The 22,647-nt window shown below is 39.6% G+C and overlaps 2 protein-coding genes across 2 annotated transcripts; one reads left to right on the top strand and one right to left on the bottom strand.

The window, feature by feature from the left end:
• Positions 1 to 544: 544 nt before the first annotated feature.
• LOC142985998 (uncharacterized) lies at positions 545 to 5,689 on the bottom strand. Its single transcript, XM_076134232.1, has 2 exons — positions 4,009 to 5,689; positions 545 to 897 (listed from the first exon to the last, which is right to left on the bottom strand). Exons 1-2 carry the CDS (start codon positions 5,687 to 5,689, stop codon positions 545 to 547), a joined length of 2,034 nt encoding a protein of 677 aa, XP_075990347.1.
• A 5,011-nt stretch (positions 5,690 to 10,700) lies between these two features.
• On the top strand, positions 10,701 to 11,108 carry LOC142985997 (uncharacterized). The gene has a single exon (XM_076134231.1). The coding sequence runs from the start codon at positions 10,701 to 10,703 to the stop codon at positions 11,106 to 11,108; it is 408 nt and encodes a 135-aa protein (XP_075990346.1).
• The last annotated feature ends 11,539 nt before the right edge of the window (positions 11,109 to 22,647 follow it).

Raw genomic sequence — 22,647 nt, 5'->3', positions numbered from 1 at the left:
ATCTCTTCAATATTCTCAAACATCACAGTCACCTAAATATACCTAACCATCACCGTCACCTAAACATTCACAACAATCACAGTTACCTATGTTGGGTTTATCTCGCCGTTGACGGTACCCCGGTAGTTGTTATAAATAATTAACACCACGCCACTATAGTATATATAAAAAGGTTTATTGTTCATAGAATTACCGCGGTATATATCTGAGTCGCACTTCGCGTATATGTAACTTGTTTGCTGTTGACACACACGATCGCGTCACAACGGTTGTTATACGACTGACCTAAAAGAAATAAATATGCAAGTTGCATATTTATTTAATTTAGGTAAATTTGTTGTATGAGCATTATTGGCTCGTACATGCTCCCGAGGGAAAGATAAGAACGTACTCAGATCACAAAACCTGCGGTATAGTTACAAGTTACAAGATTAAATAATCAATGGTTATTAGTTAAGTAAATGTTAAATAAGTATAAAGTTACAAAAGTGTAAAAGCAATAAAACAATAAGCAATCTAAATCACATTTCATAAAATAATATAATCAAAGTTTGAACGTTGTTCTCATAGCTGGTTGCGGCTGAGGATCGTCTCTTCGAAACTCCATCTCCTTCTTCTTGGAATATTTATCTCCTATTTCAGCGTAGGTAGCCATTTCCTCTAGTTCTATATTTTCTGTGTGTAGTTTGATTGAAGTTTCTTTTGTTTTTGGGGTAATATCCTTCTTGGATGCGGAAAGATATCTTCTCACTCGCCATACTATGATAGCGACGACGCATCCTCCCACCAGCAAGGAGCTTATCGTGTAATTGCCGATGTCGTGTATAGTCAATTCGTTAGGCAAAATCTCTTGATTTTTCTGTGCGGCTATCTGGTTGTCGAGTAATCGGTGTTCATCTGATAGGTTCACGTTAGGTAGTACAATCTTTGTTTTTGTGAACGTATTCCACATATCATTTGGTGAGTCAATAGTAGGCACTTCCAGACTAATTCCGATGTTCGTTTGGCTACTAAGCACGTTATGTGAGTAAATAGTAGCGTCTTTGTATTGTATTACACAATCCTGACCTAGGGCAAGAAGCCCCGCCTTTGTAATAATTGTTGTTGAAATTCGATTTTCGCATACTATACGGGTCGCGCACTCGCTGATGCAATTGTACATCCATATGTTTGGTCTCTGTAACTTTATCCATTGGTCAGAACATTGTTGCAGTACCCAATCACATGTGATATTGTTGACATTTTGACTCAGCATTTTTGCTTCGCAAGATGCTGTGGTCCCATGTAAGTTACTTATGGGCGTATAGGCGTGGCAAATGTAGTTGTCCGTCGTCATTGTAGTACATTGTTGAAGATCAGCCTCTTCTATCTGTATGTAGGTATTCTTTACAAAGTTCACTCCTATATACTTTGTTGTTATTGCTATCACCTGACATTGGTTAGTCGTGTGCTGTCTTGGTATAGGTATAGGTATATTGCGATATAATGTATCGTCATCGCTTAGTAATGGGATATGTAGTTCAAAAAGTAGGTATTGTTCAGTGAGTCGGGCTTTGACATAAATAAGTTTGTAAATATTCTGTCTGTCCGCTCCATTGCTGTTTTTAATAGGTAACGTTAATCTTTTCGATATAATGCCGGCAATGTAATTGAGTTCTTCCGATAGTTGCTCCGGCGTGAACAGATTCATATCGAGATTTCCTCTATAGATATCTGTTAATGCATCTAAGAGCATTTGTTGGTTTCTTCTTAATACTGAGAGTAGCGAACTGGCTGTTAACGCCCCAGCGTTGACCTCACTCATCATTCTCATAATTAAGAATCTGTTTTCGATGACTGCCATAGAATGTTGTGTATCGTTAATATATTGCTGAATTGCTTCCAGTTGCGTTTTTACAAAGTCTTCATTTTTCTTCAAAATATTGTTTTCTGCCTCGATAATAAGTGTCTGATTTCTTATCAGTTGTAGTAAATATTGTTCGTTTGTTTTGATTTTTTGTATGTCTTGAGTGTATTTTTCTGCGAAATCGCTGTCCAGTACACCAAACAGGGCTCGTGCAAGGTTTCCTACGCCGTTAACGTAGCCGCGGCGCCTTCGTTGTTGATGTTGAGACAGTAACAAAGTGTTGTATTCATTTAACTGGTTCATTTCAAACTTGAGTTGTTGTATCGTAGAGTGGCATGGCTCGTTGGGTATCGTGTCGCATAGTTGAACTAAATGATTAACGAAATTCTCGACCTTTTTTGTACTTTGCCAGAATGTTGACAGGTTGTAGTATACCAGTAGTTTCCACTCGTCATGTATATGTTGAACATTTCCCACAGGATCGAAATAGATAGGTTGATTTTCAGGTAACGGAGTTATTTTAAAATGTTGCGTGGGTGATGCTAGTCCACATGATAGCGTTGTAAATGCTACCAGTAGCACCATAAGTAAACTATTGACCTTTTTCTGAGTTTTAAAGGTCCTTTTTTCGTCCTTGCAATGTTCAGCTTGAGTTAGGGGGGCTAGCTTCGTTATGGGTCTTTTCAGTACTCCATTTTGTGTCTTGAGCGTAACCACTCGAACTAAGTTGTCGCTACCCAGGTGCAATTCTACCACGCGGCCCATAGCCCACTTGCCCGGAGGCAGATTGTCTTCCTTCACAAGAACTAATTGTCCTTTCTGTATATTTTCTTTCGTTTGTTGCCATTTATTTCTGTTTTGTAATAAATGGAGATATTCTTTTGACCAGCGATCCCAATAGTGTCGGCGCATAAGTTCAATAAGTTTCCAGTTGTTTCTAATGTCTAAAGACTTCAGTTCTGTCGGTGTATTGAGTGGTAGTGAGAGCGTCGGACTTCCTGTGAGGAAATGTCCGGGAGTAAGGTAATCCAGGTCTTCTACATCCTCAGATAACGGACTCAGCGGCCTACTGTTCATGCACGCTTCGATTTGGGTCAGAAGCGTAGTAAACTATTCGTAGGTTAGATTCTGTTGTCCGATTACCCGTTTCAAGTGTGCCTTCATAGAGCGTACAGCAGCTTCCCATAAACCGCCTGCTGATGGCCAGGATGGAGCGTTAAAATGCCACTCAATTTGAAGGTCGTTGATCTCTCTAAAGAACTCTGGCGACAGCATTGTTTTATATAGTTGGAATTCTTCTTTTAATACTTTTGCAGCCCCGACGAAGTTAGTCCCGTTATCGGAATAAATATGTTTTGGAGTTCCCCTTCTAGCACACATTCGTCTTAATGCAGCTATGAAAGTTTGCGTCGATAGGTCCGACACAAGTTCAATATGTACGGCTTTTGTGCACATACATATAAATATAGCAATATAGCCTTTGCATGTTTTTATCCCACGGCCTTTGTTTATTTTTATATTCACATAGCCTGTAAAGTCCACGCCACTATGTGAAAAAGGTCTCGAGGGAGTGATCCTTTCTTTAGGGAGGTTACCCATTAACTGGTCAGTTCGGGTTGTTGCGTAACGACGGCATAGTATGCACTGTCGTAGTATCTTCTTAACTGTTCGATTACCGCTGATAATCCAGTATTTGTTTCTAGTGTAAGCTAGCGTTAATCTTGCTCCACCGTGTAACGTTCGTTGATGCGCCTTTTCAATAATCAGACGGGTCAGCCTTCCTTCTCCGGGGATGAGAAGGGGGTGTTTGGTTTCCTCTGGTAAGTTTGCGTTTTTTAGACGTTCTCCGACGCGAAGAAGTCCATTGGAATCCAAAAACGGGTTAAGTTTCAATATGGTACTCTTGTTTGGCAATTTTCCGTTTTTCTTGAGAGATGTTATTTCGTTTTCAAAATAAGTATCTTGTATAGATTTAATAATTATACATAATGCATCGTTTATTTCCTTCAAGTTCGGTTCATTGCGCTCATTCGACCTTTTGTATTTCAATGTGTCAGCGAAACGTATTACCCAGGCGAGTACTCTTGTAATACGATCTAAGTTGCTATGTCGCTCAAGTAATGAATTAATTAATTCATTTTTTTTCGTCATGGGTTCCGTACTGTTAGCCGTGTAACAGTTTGTTTGAAAACCCTCGATGGTAGTAAAAGTTTCCTTTGAGGTAGGGTCCAGGTTTTCTTTTTCCTTGAGCCATTGAGGTCCTTCCCACCATAGCGAAAAGTCAACCAGTTTCGATGGTGGCAGTCCCCTTGTTGCACAGTCGGCAGGGTTTTCGCTACTCTTCACGTAACCCCAGTTTATCGCAGGCACGATTTTTATTATTTCTGTTGTTCTGTTTGTTACGTATTTCTCGTATTTTGTTTGACTTCCTTGAAGCCATGCTAGGACTACTTTCGAGTCAGTCCAGCAGGATATCTTGAGATCGTAATCTGTCAGGATTTTCGATATTTTTTCAATTAATTTCGCTAACAAAACAGCGGCACATAATTCTAACTTTGGTATTGTAGTCTCTTTCTTGATTGGTGCCACTTTAGTTTTTGCTGCGAGTAACGTAATGACGTATGCGCCAGTCGGTGACGTAGTTCGGCTATAGATGACGCATGCGTAGGCTTGCTCGCTCGCGTCACAGAATGCTTGTAACTCGATTGTTTTATTCGTTTCATTTTTCATCCATCTTGGTAAACTGATTTTGTTTATGTTTGGTAAATCGTATTTAATTTTTAACCATTCTTTTTCTATGGTGGCCGGTACATTTTTGTCCCAGCCAATGTTTTTACAATCGTCATTCCACAATTTTTGAAAAATGAGTTTTGCTTGTATGGTCATCGGAGCCAGCCAACCGAGCGGATCGTAGATCTTGCTTATCTCTGATAACAGCCTGCGTTTCGTGTACGGTGCAGGTTTGTTATTTTTTGGTGACGTACTAATAAAATGGAATGTGTCACTTGTGTCATTCCATGCGAGTCCCAGTGTCTTGCTGAACTCTTGTTGTTTGAAGTTAAAATCGGAAGTGTGTTTTTTCTCTTTTGTTTGTAATACTTCAAGAATACATGGTTCGTTGGTGGCCCATTTTCGTAAAACAAAACCACCCTTTTTCAGCAGCTCGTAAAGCTCTTTTTGCAGTAATTTAGTTGACTCGATGGTATGGTGACCCGTTGTGACGTCATCCATATAAAAGTCATTTTGCAGTGCCTTTTGGGCTAAAGGGAAAGCGTTGCCTTCATCTTCAGCCAGTTGTCGTAGAGTGCGCATAGCTATGAATGGTGCAGCTTTGGTGCCGTATGTAAGTGTACACAGCTGCATCTCTCTAAGTGGTTCTCTCACAGAGTTTCTCCAAATTATCTTTTGAAGACATTGTTGATCTTGATAAATAAGGATTTGACGGTACATTTTTTCAATGTCCGCCGTTAGAACATATTTATAGCTTCTCCACTTGATGATCAGCGATAAAATATCCTTCTGAAGATTAGGCCCTTTTTCCATCAAGTCGTTTAGGCTGTAGCCGGAGTCAGTCTTCATCGAAGCATTGAAAACAGCTCGTAGTTTGGTTGTTGTTGAGCTCTCCCTTAACACACCGTGATGGGGTAAGTAGGCTTGTAGTTTATTCTCGAATGTAGCCACTGATTTCATGTGACCTAATTCTATGTACTCTTGGATGAATTGTTTGTATAATTTTGCAAAATATTCTTGTCTCGCCATTTTCTTTTCTAAGTGAAGAAATTGTGCTATAGCTTGTGATTTTGACTGTCCGAGTGTTTGTTCATAATTAGCCTTCATTGGCATTTTTACAATGTATCGCCCATCGTTCGAACGTTCTGTTGTTTCAGCGTAATACTTTTCACAGTATTCGTCTTTCTGTGTAGGTTTCGGGTCCGAAGGAATTTCTTCTATCTCCCAAAATTTATATGTATTCTAGCTCTGTCAGCGTAACTAGACAGTTAAATTGCTTTGTTGCACCACAGAGAATCCAGCCCAACTTCGTTTGTTGCGCTACTGGTGATTCACTGCTGTGCTTGAGTACTCCTTCTAGGATAACATCAGAGTATATTTCCGCCCCCAATAATATGTCGATGGGGCCAGAGATGTTAAAGTTAGGATCCGCCAACTTTATGTTATGGAGGTGTGTCCAATTTTCTACGTTGATGTTTGAGTTGGGCAGGTTGTTAATCAGCTTACGTATTACTAATGCTTCGGTTCTGAATGTATAATCAGAGTGGATAGATTTACATTCTAGCTGAATCATTCCTTTACTCGTGCCCATTGAAGTCCCGACGCCAGTAACAGCGGCGTTCATTTTGTTTCGGGGTAAGTTCAATCGTTGAGCAGCATTTTCCGTAATCAAGGTTACTTGAGAGCCTTGATCCAGTAACGCCCGAAGGACGACGTAATCTCCTTCTTTGTTTTTCACTCTCAGTTGAAGAGTCGTTAGCAGGATCTCTTGTTCACCGTTTATGTGATTGGAAGATCGCTCAGCTACTGTTCTGGTGGATGGCTTAGATTGTTGCCCTTTCAGATTATCATCATGGAGAAGGGAATGATGTTTAAAGTTGCACGTGCGGCATCTTTTCGTTGAGTTGCATTTATTGCCGCCGTGACTAAACAAACAATTCTTACATAAATTCAATTTGTTTGTCGTTTGGTTTCGTGATGCAATATCCATGTCTATAAATGTAGGACATTGCCTCAGTGCATGATCGTTTTTGCAGAGTGGACATTTTCGTAGCGATGCATGATAGGTTTTTGTACACTTTTCTGCGTCTTTAAAGTTCGTTGACTTGTAATTATTATAATTTTTGTGTTGCGAATTCGTTGAATAATTTGATTTCAGACCCCCTTTTTTGTTTCGGGATGTTTCCAATGTCATGAACCTCAATTCCAGGAACTCCATAAACTCTTCTAAGTCTGGAAGCTCTCTTGAATGTTTCATGTTTTGTATGTAGTCACCGTAAGTGACGTCATCCAATTTCGATGATAATAAATGCACGATAATTGGACCCCACACAGGAATATCGATGTTTATGTTCTCTAACGCATTTAAACATTCCTTGGTGGTGTCATGTAGCTTTTTCAAATTTGATGAGTTCGGTTTATCGATTGACGGTTGATTGAGAAGTGTCTCAATGTATGACGTGAAAAGTAATCGCCTATTGTCATAGCGATGCTGGATGATTTCCAGGCATGAGTCATAATTCTCAGCGCTTACAGGCAGGTGTTTGATTAACTTTTCAGCTTCACCTCTCAATTAAGATTTTAGAAACTTCATCTTTTGTGTTTTGTTTAGCGTTGGGTTGTTATGAATCATCTCAAAGAATAAATCTCTAAATGAAATCCAGTTGTTGTAAGCGCCATTGAACTCTGGTAGTTCAATTCGCGGTGTTGTTTTTTCGTAATGAGATGTTTCAAAGATTTTTCTATTTAAATCTTCTTTCAGTTTGTCGTAGACTTGCTCCCAATGGTCGAATTTCGCTTCATAATCATCGTCGTTTCCTTGCAGTAAGTAGCTTATTTCCCAGTGAATCTTGTCTATGGATGCCCACTTAGATTGTAAGATGTTGAGTTGATCTTGAAGTTGCCATTTCTCTTTCATGTCATCCAGATTCGTTTTTGAGATCGCTCGCTGTAAGGCGTTGAAGTTACACGTCTGATTACGTAAAAGCGTAGATAAGTTCTTGTCAGACTCATCCACAGTCACTGTTGTATCAAACTGTGGCTTGTCCCGGGTTTCTGGCGATTTCGGTTTCGAAATACCCGAAAATCCAGGCGCGTTCACTAACTCGTTGAGTAGTTGAGTCATAGACTTCATTGTCTCGTCGAACATATCTTGCGTTATATCGAAAATGTTCTTGTTGAAGTATTCATGATCTTTGTTAGCAGACTCATACTTCTTAATAATTTCGTGATTGGTACGAAATTCATCCCAGAGAGACTGTAAAGCGTCGATGCGTTTGTTAAGGTAATCTATGTTTTTTCTACTCACAGAATCCTTTTTGTAATTGGATTGAAGAGCTTTGATTTTCTCGTAGCTGGTTTGTTGCTTGTTTATAAGTTCTACAAATTGGGCGTAGTTTTCCATCGACATGTTGCTGTCTGTTAGTGGTATACGCGTAATTTTAACCAAACGACGTTGAGTACTCACCTAGGAGTTTAAAAACAGTAGACGTTGTCTCTGCCAAGTCGATGGTTATTCGTGGTCGTGGCTGCAGTGGACGTTATCCCTGCTGTTTTGTAGATGATGTAAAGTTGTAGCGGTAGACGTAATCTTCGCTAGTTCGTTACAGACTGCTCAGTGTAACCCTCCTTTACGTTATGTGCAACGTCTCAATGCCGCCGGTGAGACCCGCTTGTGGGAGGCCAACAACACCGATTTGCTAACGTAATTTGTAAACGCCACACTAAGCACTCTGCCTATGAAAGACACAACTATCTAAACGCTGATCTGCCGTGTCCAACAAATAACTCGAAGGACCAAAAAGGATGTTGGGTTTATCTCGCCGTTGACGGTACCCCGGTAGTTGTTATAAATAATTAACACCACGCCACTATAGTATATATAAAAAGGTTTATTGTTCATAGAATTACCGCGGTATGTATCTGAGTCGCACTTCGCGTATATGTAACTTGTTTGCTGTTGACACACACGATCGCGTCACAACGGTTGTTATACGACTGACCTAAAAGAAATAAATATGCAAGTTGCATATTTATTTAATTTAGGTAAATTTGTTGTATGAGCATTATTGGCTCGTACAACCTAAACGTACGCAACAATCACCGTCACCTATACATTCACACCATTCACCGTCACCTATACATTCACACCATTCACCGTCACCTAAACATACGCAACCATCACCATCACCTAGAAATTCACGACATTCATCGTTAACAAAACATACTCAACCAATACGGTCACCTCAACACTCGCAATCATTATCACCACCACACTATTTGCAACATTCATCATCATTAAGCCTACAATCGACATCCTCTGTACCTCAAACACCAGCCGATTCGATAACAATTTATTCAGCAGACCCACAAGCTCAGTATTTGCCTTATAGTCAAGTATTATCACCAACTAACACTCCATCAGAGTTGACTCCAAGCGAAGTGTGATGTATATGTATTAATAAAGAGTACGGTAGTGGTCGCCGGACGCACTGAGTGGGGATGACACTTCTCGGTTGGCAGCCGTGCGGAGCGGACGTGCGATCACTACTGTAGTGAAACTGTGTGTTGTGTTGTTTATTGCCTGAGTTCTTACCCAAGTGACGAGTGGACGTCACAAGTGGCGACGAGTCTGTGGGTAAGTGCTTTTGTTGGCCAATTACAAAAAAAAAAAAAAGAAGGAACGGGAACACTAAATGTGTAAATGTGTGTTCAAAATGAAATTAGAATTGTGAACGGATAAATAGTGAAGGTAACAGATTAGTCAGTGCGGTACTCAAGGTGCCATAAAAGAATAATTATGTCAAATAATGAGAGGTATTTGTGTAAACAGAGTAATCTAGGCGTCAGAATATCGATACATAATTTTACCGAAAATAAAACTTTAAACTAAAGTTCCTTGTATAGAAAAAACTGTATTTATTCATTATTTTATGATGGAATTATTTTAATAATTTATTCTATTTCTAGTATGTGGTTCTATATTTACAAAATTACACAGTAGTTAACGAAAAAAAAAAGAGAATAAAACAATCATAAAGAACCTCAGTTATAGCTTTCATCATAATTACTGAAACTTATATTATGTTAACAAAATAACAATCTTCCATTTCTGAATAACACGTACTGCATCCTATATGCATCCGCCACTATTTGAAATAAATAGTACTTAACAATACTTAACAATATTACTTATTCTTCTTCTCATCCCATAGTACGCGGCACGTGGTCTTCTCATCCCATAGTACGCGGCACGTGGTCTTCACATCCCATAGAACGTGGTGCGTTAAAGCTCGAAGCCGTGGTGCGTGGTCTTCTCATCCCAGGTCTGATGTCGGGGCAGGGTGTGTTATGTGGGGTTTGTATCCTGACATTTCACTTCTGATGTCGAAGGCATATGGGGTACCTCGCTATCAGATTGGTCAGAAATGGCGAATAGTCCAAAATAATACGCACTAGACTTAGCTCGCTGGTGTATTTGTCCATTACAATGATCACATTACAAAAATAGGATAGGATAGGACTAGGATTTAACCGATCTAACTGGATGCAAGACAGAAACGCGGCGAGTTCGGTACAACGTGGCAACGACCGTCTTCCCTTGAGTTCGAATGTTGAATAATCTAACCATACTAACGTTCCAACCATCATACATCTGAATGACAGCTGTCTATTGTCATGTGACAATAGTCGGTACAATGTTGCCAACCGTCATCTGCCCGTGTTGCCAACATTGTACCGACCACACCCAAGTGTTAACACTTTACGTTTCCGTTACATTAAATTATTTCTTAACAATCAAATCAAGCTAATTTCAATTAGATTGTTCGAAGATATAGCGCCTCGATGCTAGCGCTCCGACATATATATCATTAGTTCTTATCAAATCATAATAATATAAATCATTTCGCGTTATCAATTAATTATCATCCACAATCACCCATATTCATCCAGCACAGTGCTGCTTGGTAGCTGATTTAATTCCCGGTTTAGTGGTGGGATAGGTAGCATACCTACTCCTACATTGGTGACCCCGGCAAACAATAAGAAGCTGGAGATTGTGGTAAAGCTGTAGTTTGGTCTTAAGCGGTGAGCGATTTTTTATTTTTTTATTGGTGCCATCAAAATGAGTGTCAAAGACGATGAAAGTCCTTCAGTCAGCGGTGATGAAGTGTTGCGAGTCAGTGTGCGTGTACCTCCATTTTGGCCAGAAGAGCCAGCGTTGTGGTACGCACAAGTAGAGTCCCAGTTTGCCTTATCTCGGATAACCACAGACGAGACTAAATTCTGCTATTTAGTTGCTCAGCTAGATCACCAATACGCTGTAGGAGTGAAAGATGTGATCACGAATCCGCCCGCAACCGACAAATATTTGAAATTGAAGACGGAGCTAATAAAACGTCTTTCAGCTTTACAGGAGAGGCGTGTAAAACAGCTACTGACGCACGAGGAGCTCGGTGACAGGAAGCCATCACAGTTCCTGCGACACCTGTCGGTTTTGGCTGGCCCGTCTGTGCCCGCTGACTTTTATTAACTTTGTGGACTAGCAGGTTACCGCAGAACATACAGACGGTTATACCCATGCAGATGGACCTCGATAGAGACAAGCTGGGTGAGCTGGCCGATAAGGTATACGAGATCGCACCGTCTTCACCCCAGGTTGCGAGCACCTCCCCGGCGTCGTCCCACAATGAGATGGCGCAACAGATCGCAAAGTTGACAAAGCAAGTCGCTGCATTAACTAATAAGTTAAATAACTCCGATCGTTCTCGCTCTAGGTCCAATTCGAAACCTCGCTCAAGAAGGCCACACTACCGCAGCCGTTCTAGACCGAAGCAGCCGCCACCCGACCATCCACATTGCTTTTACCACTTTACGTATGGTGACAAGGCCCTCAAATGCACACAGTCGTGTTCCTATCGCGCGGGAAACTCCAAGGGCAGTCGCCAGTAGCGGATCACAACTGTCTCTCATCACCAGGCCGTCTGTTTGTCACCGATCGCAATAGTAAGATGCAGTTTTTAGTGGACACGGGATCAGATCTTTGCGTTTTTCCGCGATTTGCAGTTAGGACGCCCTGTGTTAGGTCCAAGTTTGACCTTGTAGCGGCGAATAACACGGTTATACATACTTATGGACCTGCATTTTTACTCTTGAATTTAGGTTTAAGGCGAGATTTTACGTGGAATTTTACAGTCGCGGACGTCAACAAGGCCATCATTGGCGTAGATTTTCTGAGCCACTATAATCTTTTAGTCGACTGCAAGAATCAGCATTTGGTTGATGGTACCACATCCCTGTCTGTAGCTGCTATCTCTTCTAACGTTTCGGAAGACATTGCCTCACTCAAAGCTGTCACTGGTCACTCACAATTCCACTCAATTCTTAGAGAGTTTCCGGATATTACCCGACCTGCAGGGGTTCGTCGTCCATCAAAGCATTATACCGTGCACTATATAAGGACAACCCCAGGTCCACCAGTTTCGTGCAGGCCTCGTCGTCTCGACCCAGCACGCTGTCAGGCAGCAAAGAAGGAGTTCGAGGATATGCTCGCTTGTGGCACAGCAAGGCGATCCGACAGTCCCTGGTCATCTGCCTTGCACATGGTAAAGAAGAAGGATGAGGGATGGAGACCATGCGGCGACTATCATGCACTCAATGCACGCACCATTCCTGACAGGTACCCCGTCCGGCACATCCATGACTTCTCTTCGCAGCTCTCAGGGTGTACTATCTTCTCCATAATCGACCTGGTAAAAGCTTATAATCAGCTAGCCGTCAATCCAGCCGATATACCGAAAACGGCCATTACTACACCCTTTGGCTTGTATGAATTCCTTTACATGACGTTCGGGCTAAGGAATGCAGCTCAGACATTCCAGAGATTTATCGACGAAGTCCTTCTAGGCCTGGATTTCTGCTACGGATTCATTGACGACATATTAGTTTTTTCCAAATCTGTAGCAACACATCAGGATCATCCACGTCAGCTATTCGAGCGCCTAAGTCAGTACGGGATATTGGTGAACACTTCTAAGTACAAATTTGGTTTCTCCGAGATAACTTTCCTTGGATATCAGGTTTCAGCAGCTGGTCCGAAGCCTCTGGAGTCAAAGGTCGAAGCTATCAAGAACTTCGCAACGCCGAGAACTGTGAAGGAACTTCAGCGTTTTCTTGGTATGCTTAATTTTTACCGCCGCTTTATTCCCCATGCCGTTCATATTCAAGCACCGCTTACTAACATCCTAGCTGGTCCACGCATTAAAGGTTCGCAGCCAATTACTTTCACTCCGGAGATGACGCAAGCTTTTAACGAGTGTAAGCTTACTCTATTGCAGGCTACATTGCTCTCTCATCCTGACCCATCTGCTGAACTTGCTTTAGTTACAGACGCTTCTGACGTAGCTATTGGAGCTGTACTACAGCAACGTAGGGAGAATGTGAACGATTGGCAACCCTTAGCTTTCTTTTCACGCAAATTGAGTGTATCACAAAGGATAACCCGCGAGCTGCTTGCGGTATACGAAGCCATTAAATATTTTCGGCACGTGGTAGAAGCTAGGCCATTTACAGTGTTTACGGACCACAAGCCGCTGACGTTCGTGTTTTCGCTCAACCGAGACAAATCTCGCCTAGGCAATTCAGGTACCTCGATTTTATATCTCAATTTACCACGGATATTAGGTTTATACCTGGCCAAGACAACATCGTAGCAGATGCTTTATCGAGAGTTGAGGAGATAGCCAGCTCAATCGATTACCAGTCTCTTGCACAGTCCCAGGAGAGTGATCCGGAGCTGCAGGACCTACTCAGACACGGTACAGCCTTAAGATTGCGCCTGATGACGACTACTTGACGGCTGACGTCACACAGTACGCGACGCGTCTTCGCGCGTACATGGCGAAGCTGTCTCCACGTCAAACTTCCTGGCACAGCGCGTCATCATTCTACGTGCCACGCGACCTACACACAACCTCGCACGTTTTTGTAAGACAGGACCGCGTGAGAGGCGCCTTGGAATCTCCATATGCTGGCCCCTATAAGGTTGTCAGCCGACAACCCAAGTACTTTACCATAGAAGTCAACAACAAGACGGTGACTGTGTCCATCGACCGGCTCAAACCGGCGTACATCGCGAGGGAGGCCCAGGTTCCAGCTGAACAGGTCGATGATGACGTCAAACGTACTTTCAGCGGCAGAAGAGTTCGCTTCCCGGATTATTATCGCCCGTAGTCACGGTCTCCCGGGGGGAGTACTGTGGCGATCAACCACCACGACAACGATCAGCGAACATCGCTTTAAGATCGCCCGCTACCCGCTCCGCTTATGCAACTTGGGCCAACAGTTGTTTACAACTTAGCTGTTTACACGTGCTGCAAGTTTGACCGCTGTCCGTCCTTCGGCGCGTGCGCAGGGCCTCGAGCGCCGGACCGCGGGCACTTCTTCCCCGTCCTTCTAGCTACGCGTTGCTCTGTATAAATTCTTTATATCATAATAAAAAAAAATCTTTATTGTAACATGTTAATACAGTTATCTTATATGTAATCTATCATATGTATCGTATTGATGTATAGCACTAAAGGTACTGCTACTGATTTCCAAACTAAGCTTGAGCTTGTATTTTGGAAAACAGTGTTCAGCCGTAGGAAGTAACACTTAATAAAAAACGAATACATTTGGTCGAGATGTCGCTACAGTAGACTTACAATTCTGCGACAGATTTAGTTAAGATAAAAAATATTTTAGTTTATTTATGTACTTATCTGTTGAATGTGATCGGTGTTGGTGTGTGAGTGTGTTAAGTGTATATTGTGTATATGGGTGTGGTGTGAGTGAGAGCATAAGAGTGAAAGTTAAATTAAAATATTGTATGATGTATGTTACGTAATATATGCCAGTAGGTCTTCCGTCTTGTGATAATCTAATGTTTGAAGCCATTTGGAAACTTTATCTTTAAGTTCGTGTCTGCTAAGTAAAGTAATGTTGACGTGTTTATTTGAAACATTGTATAGCTTACTGCTCATAACCGTGTAGTGTCTTTATGCGAAAGAGGTTCTGCATGGGGTTCGAGGGCAAACCGGCTTTTTGCTGCGTCTATTGGGATCGGGCAGCGGTACACTTTGATGTTTTCTGAGAATAGTTCTGAGCACAAAGAGCTGGCGAACTGATAGGACTTCACATTCAGAGTACAGTTGAGATGTTGGATGTCTATAGGGCTTTTTTGTCATAACTTTAAGCACAGCTCTTTGTGCTCTCTCTAAACTCAGTAGATGTGTCTTTGCAGCCCCTCCCCAGACAGTGATGCAATATTGTATAATTGATTGACACAGTGCCAGGTATACAAGTCTGAGTTGTTCCACAGATGCACTGTCTCTAAGCATCTTGAACATATGAATGAGTCGTCTCACTCTGGAATTAACGACACTTATGTGCTTGTCCCACCTTAAGCCACTGTCCATGTGTACTCCTAAATATTTCACACATTCCGCGCGTGTGACTTCTTGGCAGTTACAGTTGGCCTGCGAGGTGCAAGTGTGAGCCTTAAGGGAAAAACCTTGTGGTGGAGACTTAGTTTTAGTGATGTAGAAGGGAACATATTGTGTTTTTATTTGGTTTAATGTTAGTAGGTTCTGAGTTAGCCAACATTTCACTTTGGATAGTGCAAATTCTGCTATCTGTTTAACTGCTTGCCAGTTTGGTCCCCAGACAATTATGGCGGTATCATCTGCATATGTGAAGATGCGAATATAAGGGAGGGATATTGTGCAGAGGTCGTTGATGTATAGTAGAAAGAGGGTGGGACCCAGCACACTCCCTTGAGGAACGCCGTAGGTGACCGTCTCCTCCTCACTCATGCAATCCCCAATTATAACACGTTGCTTTCTGTTCGTGAGGTAGTCTTTGAAGATTTCGTAGTTTATGCCACGTACCCCAAGCGTGTCAAGCTTGGATAGAAGTATGGGGACAGAGACTGTGTCAAACGCTTTAGATAGGTCTAGGTAGATACATAAACAATTATTTTTAGCATCTAGGGTTTTAACCACGAGATTACTCAAATCCATTACAGCATCCTCCGTGCAGAGGCCCGATCGGAAACCATATTGGTTGGCGGCTAGAATGTTAAACTTGTCAAGAATTTTTTTAAGAGAGTTATTAAGTATTTTTTCTAATATTTTTGATAGTGTAGAAAGGATTGATATGGGGCGTTATCAATTAATTATCATCCACAATCACCCATATTCATCAAGCACAGTGCTGCTTGGTAGCTGATTTAATTCCCGGTTTAGTGGTGGGATAGGTAGCATACCTTTTTTTTTTTTTTTTAACGTGGCTAATGCATTAAGCATACACCTTGACTCTGGGTGGAGTGCAGGGTTATGTGGGACTCTCCCGCCAGAAGGGCGGGCATACACCACTAAACCGCCACGTGTATCCTCACGGCCGCTTGTGGCGGCGTGCGGCGGAATAACTGCCGAAGCGTGTACCGCATGCCGCACGCCACGCGGATGCCCCAATTTAGGGGTCCCTCACAGAGGCTGCCTAAAGCACCTCATTACTCTACATGCCGATAGGCCGGATACAACAACCCATCGGCAACCCTCGAGAGGACCTATTAACTGGACGGCGGTGTCCCCGTAGCCGCCGCCCAAGGTCCTCACTAAGGGCCCAACTAGCACACAAGCGCTATAACAAGCTGCACAATGGCCGGTTAAAGGATTTTTATAACGCCTTAGGCTCCTTTAGTAAGAAGTATAGTGGTTCTATAAGCGGCTACAGATCTCTTGTAGTGTCAAATAGGCCCATACTGTCCAGCTTATAGCTCGACATTGGATCTACAGTGGTCGTAAATAGTAATTATAATAGTACGTAGTATAGTAGTTATACAGGAGCGCTAAAATAAGATAAAGGTGGTATAATCGCGCTACAAGAGCTTTTTCGAACGCTCGTGGCGCTAAGCCAGAGGTGGTTAGCGCCACGAGCGTTCGAAAAAGCTCTTGTGGCGCGATTGTACCACCTTTGTCTTATTTTAGCGCTACTGTGTAACCGTTATAAATGCTAACGCTCTAAATTAGTAATATGGTCGGTTTATTGTGGTGTAAACTAAATATATTGTATTAAAATGAATCATCAGTGACAAATGAGGAGACATTTTATTTTTACGGATGGGATTATTAAAATAACAAGTAGTCTATCGCTTTTATTTCTTTGTGTACGTGATATGAAAGTGCGAGTTCCAGTTTGCTGTCAATATATATGTATATTATCGTCAATATTTTCATGCGCCCTCAAAATATTCAGTTTTAAATGCAAAAAATATATAGATATGTGGATTTGGAAATTGTATTTTGAACATAAATAAGACTTTGAGGGTTACAGATAGTTTAATTAGGGTTATAGGTAATAAAAAATGACTTTAATTATGTTAATGTTACCAGGCTATAGATTTATATGATCTTCAAAAGATCGTAATAACCTCAAAAAATATGTTTACCAAATGCTGTAATGGCGTCTCGATCAAGCAGCTCTCAGAGTTGGTTACATCTGCTCTAGCGGCTTAAGCTGTACAAAGGCTCTAGTGTTTGCTGTTGTAGACTTAAGGTTTTGCAGTAGTGGCATAGGAGTGCTTCAATATAACTGTTTTGGTCGCACACCAGCGTTTTACTCGTACTTTAAGGGGTCAGTCGTTGAATATTAAAATAGTTTGATAGTCAATTTATAGTATGATTCTTTGAAAACAGTTGACAGACTGAACCACCACTGCACCTATGTAAATATTATTATGATTATAATTTTAAGCTTTAGTATAAAGGTATATATTACTTGGTTATAGATGTATAGTTATAATTCATAATTCATAATTCATTTATTGCATCAAATATGGTTACAAGGTCTTAAAATATAACAGGTTTCACATATTTGGCCGTGTTATGGCATGCAATATAAAATAGAAACAAAGTCGGTGCAGATTAAAAAACAAAACATATACTAAAAGCAAGTCACATACAGTCATGTTGCCTTACCATGCTGAAGATATTCTTCTACAGAGTAAAATGAGTTATTTAGCAGCCAATTCTTAAATTTTTTACAAAAAAGGTTTATAGGCAGCTGTTTTATGTCATTGGGCACTACGTTAAATATACGCCCGCACATGGTTTGACAGCCCTTCAAATACATTGTAGTTCTTGGAACTTTTGGCAAAACAATTCTGTCTGGCTGTCTGGTACTTCGAGGAAATAAATCTTTTGCTCTTTTGAATAATTCTGGGTGTTGTTTAACCAATTTAGCTGCCTCTAAGATATACATACAAGGTAGCGGTAGTATTCTATATTGCCTAAACAGTGGCTTGCAAGATTCCCATGGAGGTATACCTTTGATAGCTCTGACGCATTTTTTTTGAGCTAAAAATGCTTTTTGCACATTTGTAGAATTTCCCCAAAGTATTATACCGTAATTTAAGACTGAAGACACATAACCATGATAAGCGGCCAATACTGATTGTTCAGTCGAAGTCTTACGTAATTTATAAAGTACATATACAAATCTGTTTATTTTATTGCATACATTCTCTATATGGGGTTTCCAGTTAAGGTGTGTATCTAAAGGAAAACCTAGAAACTTCGTTTGCTGGACTTCAGTTATTTTCTGATCATTATAATTAATATTGACATTGATGTATGGTTTGTTGTATGTGCTAAATTGCATAAAATTTGTTTTATTCAGATTAACCTGCAGATTATTATTAGTAAGCCATTTGATTATATTATTTATAGTATTATTTATGTCACGTGAGAATTGTTCAATGTCAGCATCATTATCACATGTCATTATAAGTGAAACGTCATCAGCAAATAAGATAGTGTCAAATGTAGTAATGTCAGGTAGGTCATTTATATAAATAACAAATAATAGGGGTCCCAGGATGCTACCTTGAGGTACACCCATGTTATGTTTGATGAAAGAAGATCGATAAGCTCGTAATTCTTTATTATCGTCAATGCCTAGTATTTCTACAGCTTGGTGTCTGTCTTGAAGGTACGATTTTAACCATTCCAGAGCTGGACCTCTAATACCATTCCGCTCGAGTTTGTCCAGTAACACATCATGATGTACTAGATCAAACGCCCTAGTCATATCAAAAAACACCACTATCACTCTTTTGTTATCCTCAATGTTCCTTAATATTTTTGTGACTAGATCATAGCAAGCTAACGTGGTGGATTTGCCTTTCTGAAAACCGTATTGTTGGTTTTGTAGAATATTGTGCTTATAAATAAAACTAGATAGACGTTTATGCATTGCTAGTTCAAAGATTTTAGACATGACTGGTATCAAAGCAATTTGTCTGTAATTGTCTAAGCATGTTTTTTCTCCCTTTTTAAATAGTGGATTGACGATAGATGATTTCAGTGGTCTGGGAAAACAACCATCACTGAAGGAATGATTAATTAAATGTGTTAAAACTGGTGTGATTTCTTTAGCACATGCTTTGAGTATGTTTGTATTTATTTCATCATAACCTTCAGCGCTGGTATTGTTCAGAGACATAATAATTGTGTGAGTTTCATGACTGGTGTAGGGTTGTAAAAATATGCTATTATTTAGGTTGTTTTTACATATATTTTGTATCGAACCTTTACTAATAGTGGCCAAGTTAGTAAAATGATTATTGAATGCCTCGGATATATAGGTTGGATTAGTTAATACTACACCATCTTTTATAATGTTAGTTATATATTCAATTTGTTTTGTTGACTGTGTTTCTTGTTTTATCAACCGCCAAGAGGTTCTACATGTATTTTTTGAATTTATAATTATATTATAGTTATGGTTTTTTATAGACTGATCAATACAGTTTCGTAAGATCTTTGAATATTTTTTATACTTAGTTATAGTTGCTTTACATTTTTGCGTGTAACTTTTGTAACGCAATAAGCGCTTTGTTCTGCAACTAACTTGTAACCCTTTAGTGATCCATTTAGATTTCTTAATTTTATTTGATATTTTTATTTTATTTTTTGGAAAACATAGCTCATAAAACAAACAAAAAGTTTCGTAGAACGTTTTAAATGCAGATTCAAAGTTATTATCATTATAGACTTCACTGAATGACAGGCTAGATAAACATTTCTTAAATTTGTTTATATTATCTACATTATAGTCCCTTTTATAAATAAAGTACTCCGACAATGGTGTTTCTTTATGTGATGTAGGGACTGTAAGCATTTGAGCTGTGTTATGGTCAGAGATGTCGAGAGGTAACAATTCACCAGTTGCATAAGGGATATTGCTCATTATGTGATCGATACATGACCGTTGGCGAGTGGGTTGATCTATATGCAGTTTCAAATTATAGTTCTTTGTTAGATCTTTTAAGTGTTCTGCTTCTTTATTATGCAACTGCAATGTATCTATGTTTAAATCTCCCAATAGAACAAGTTTTTTACGATTATTGTAAGCAATCTTATGCAAAAGCTTCTCAAGCTTCATGAAAAACATTTTACAATTAGAATCTGGTGTCCGATATATGCAAATAATTATTATATTTTGAGATATTAACTCTATTGCACAGCATTCAAAGTGTTTATCTACTGAATAATCAGTGCAGAATTTGACCTGTTTGTACTTTAACCCTAGTTTAACAAATATGCAGACTCCTCCTCGTTTTTGTTTAGACTGTCTGCAATAGAAAGAAGCCAAACAATAACCCGTAATATTTGCCATATGTTCATGACCGCTTTGGATGAATGTTTCCGTAAGGCACAGTACGTCAATGTCTTTATCATTTTGTGTGAGTTCATTTAGGTGAATCTCTAGTAACCGACGTTTACTAAACAAACCAGCAATGTTCTGATGCAATATTCTAAATGATAAAGAAGGTGTATTCAAGCCATTAAAGAAAAAACAAGTCATTTGAGTCAGAATTATTTATTGGGATACTTTCCCATTCGGTCTGTGTACATTGATCATTCGTCAATGTTAGGTGTTTCCCGTTACTTATATTAGACTTGGACCTATTTAGTCGCAAATTATACCAACTTGTATTAATATCATGTAGAGCGCTATTAGGTTTTACTAAAAATCTTTCATTATAATCAGCTTGATCCAGAACAGAATTTATTTTACGACATACTGAATAAAATCGATTAAAATAATATTTGTAATTTACGTCAACATATGTACATCGTGTGTATTGCTTACAAATAAAGTGTAACATGGAATTTAATTTACCTTCATTTAAATATCTGTTTTTAAACACTTTCATGACAAAAACTTGACATTTTACAGATTTCAGGAATGCACACAATTCAGCCTTAATTACAAATGGGTTTGAATCATTTTGGCCTATAAACAATATTACTTTGTCATTTTCAGACATGTCATACATCGAAGCGCTTCTCAATATTTCCCGTGTAGTTGCGTGTGGCTTCAGAAACGACGTAAATTGATACGTTGAATATCGAGTATGAATTCTTGACTTGATGAGATGCTTTGTCAATCCGGAACATTCCTCTGCTCCAAAAATAAACGCTTTTTTTATGTGTTCATGTTCAGATTGCTCATGTTTTGGTTCCGTTATGGTAATCTTTTCAGTGTTTGTAAGGGACTGGTTTGATTCTGCATGTTTTGGATTCGCGTCTTCTTTAAACATACTATCAGGCTCAGAGCTAATAACCTGGTCTGATGGGTCCGAGGAATGCGAACTTCCATTTTGAGTTGGTGGTGAAGTTGGATTACCAATAAAAGAGTTTGTTAGTCGGCGTTTAGCGTTGGATTTTCTGGCTTTACGAATCGATGACAAAGGGGATTGACAAATACGTTTCAAGGCTTCTATTTCTTGTGATAATTGAAGAATTTGTTTTTTCAGGTCTGTGTTTTCAAGTATAACATTTTCTAGTTCTTGTTCTGTGCTTTGCAAATTAGTTTTCAAATTGTTTATTTCTTCTTTCATTTCTTCATTATACAGAGCCAAAGCATGGGATGATAAATCTAGGCTTTTACCCAATAATTCTTGAGAATTAGAAGAGTTTAAGGATATACTCATGTCTACTTTTTCTAAGGATTTTGATCTTGTTGCTGGTCTTCTGATAGTTATATTATTCAATCCTTCCATTTCAGCGCCCTCTAGTATATTGGACTGGAACTATATACTCCGTTGATATTGACAATACTGCGTGTGCGCTTTCTAATGGTTTAACTATTGCAGTCCTTCACAGAGTTCGTATACTCAACAATAGATGTCGTTTCTGGAGTTATATAGCAACCAACAAAGAAACTAACTCCATCTATGATCGGCTACTGTAAAAATGTTGACGCTGTAGCACAGTTTGACTACTCGATAATAGATGTCTCTGCCTGACTTATTAAGATATCAGCAAAGAAACTAGCTCTATCTATGATCGGCTTAAAACAAAAGTTTTCAAACGGTCTCAGATTTTAAATTGTAGTTTTCACTACTCGACACTGGGCATTAGTAGTCTGTACATAACTAAAAAAATGTTATTTTCAATTTAACTCACAATTTTTTGTGCTGCTTTTATAAACAGGTATTGGAGACACAACGTTATAAACTTTTTTACTTCTGTCAGTAGTTTTTGCACTTCCTATGGATTTATTTTTTCTTCACACTGTCACACGATCAAGGTTTTTTAACACTGGTATAAGTTCACATGTACTGAAGTATTTTCAGAGATAACGTTTGTGCCAGGGAATTGGTCAGTAATAGTCACTATAATGCACTTTGATTCACTTATAGTACCGTAATTTAAATTTAAAACATTTTTGAAAATGAGTCGACACGAATTGAATGTTTACTTGGTCGCGCCATCTAGCGGTTTTTTCAAGAGCGTTAGTTCATGCTATTAAAACGCTTTAGGTGCTTTAACATAATTCTGTAATCCCCATGGCTGTAAAAATGTTTCGAATGATACCTTATACATCTATTTGCCGTACAGAAGCCATATAAATATCTGATATAACGCTCAAGGCGCTATTAAAGACCTACGCAACTCTTTTATAAATGAGTAATACACTAGCCCTAAAAAAATCTGTTATAGAACCTAAGGCGCTATAAA

This window comes from Anticarsia gemmatalis, chromosome W (genome assembly GCF_050436995.1).
Source record: "Anticarsia gemmatalis isolate Benzon Research Colony breed Stoneville strain chromosome W, ilAntGemm2 primary, whole genome shotgun sequence".
Classification (NCBI taxonomy): Eukaryota; Metazoa; Arthropoda; class Insecta; order Lepidoptera; family Erebidae; genus Anticarsia; species Anticarsia gemmatalis.
The sequence above is the reverse complement of the archived record's forward strand: the minus strand, read 5'-3'. Positions and strand labels throughout refer to the sequence as shown.

Coding starts and splice junctions, on each gene's coding strand:
- LOC142985998 (XM_076134232.1), bottom strand. CDS start 5,689: ATGCCAATGAAGGCTAATTATGAACAAACACTCGGACAGTCAAAATCA. Junction 898..4,008: donor AAACTGTTACACGGCTAACA/GTACGGAACCCA, acceptor TGAACCTATCAG/ATGAACACCGATTACTCGAC.
- LOC142985997 (XM_076134231.1), top strand. CDS start 10,701: ATGAGTGTCAAAGACGATGAAAGTCCTTCAGTCAGCGGTGATGAAGTG.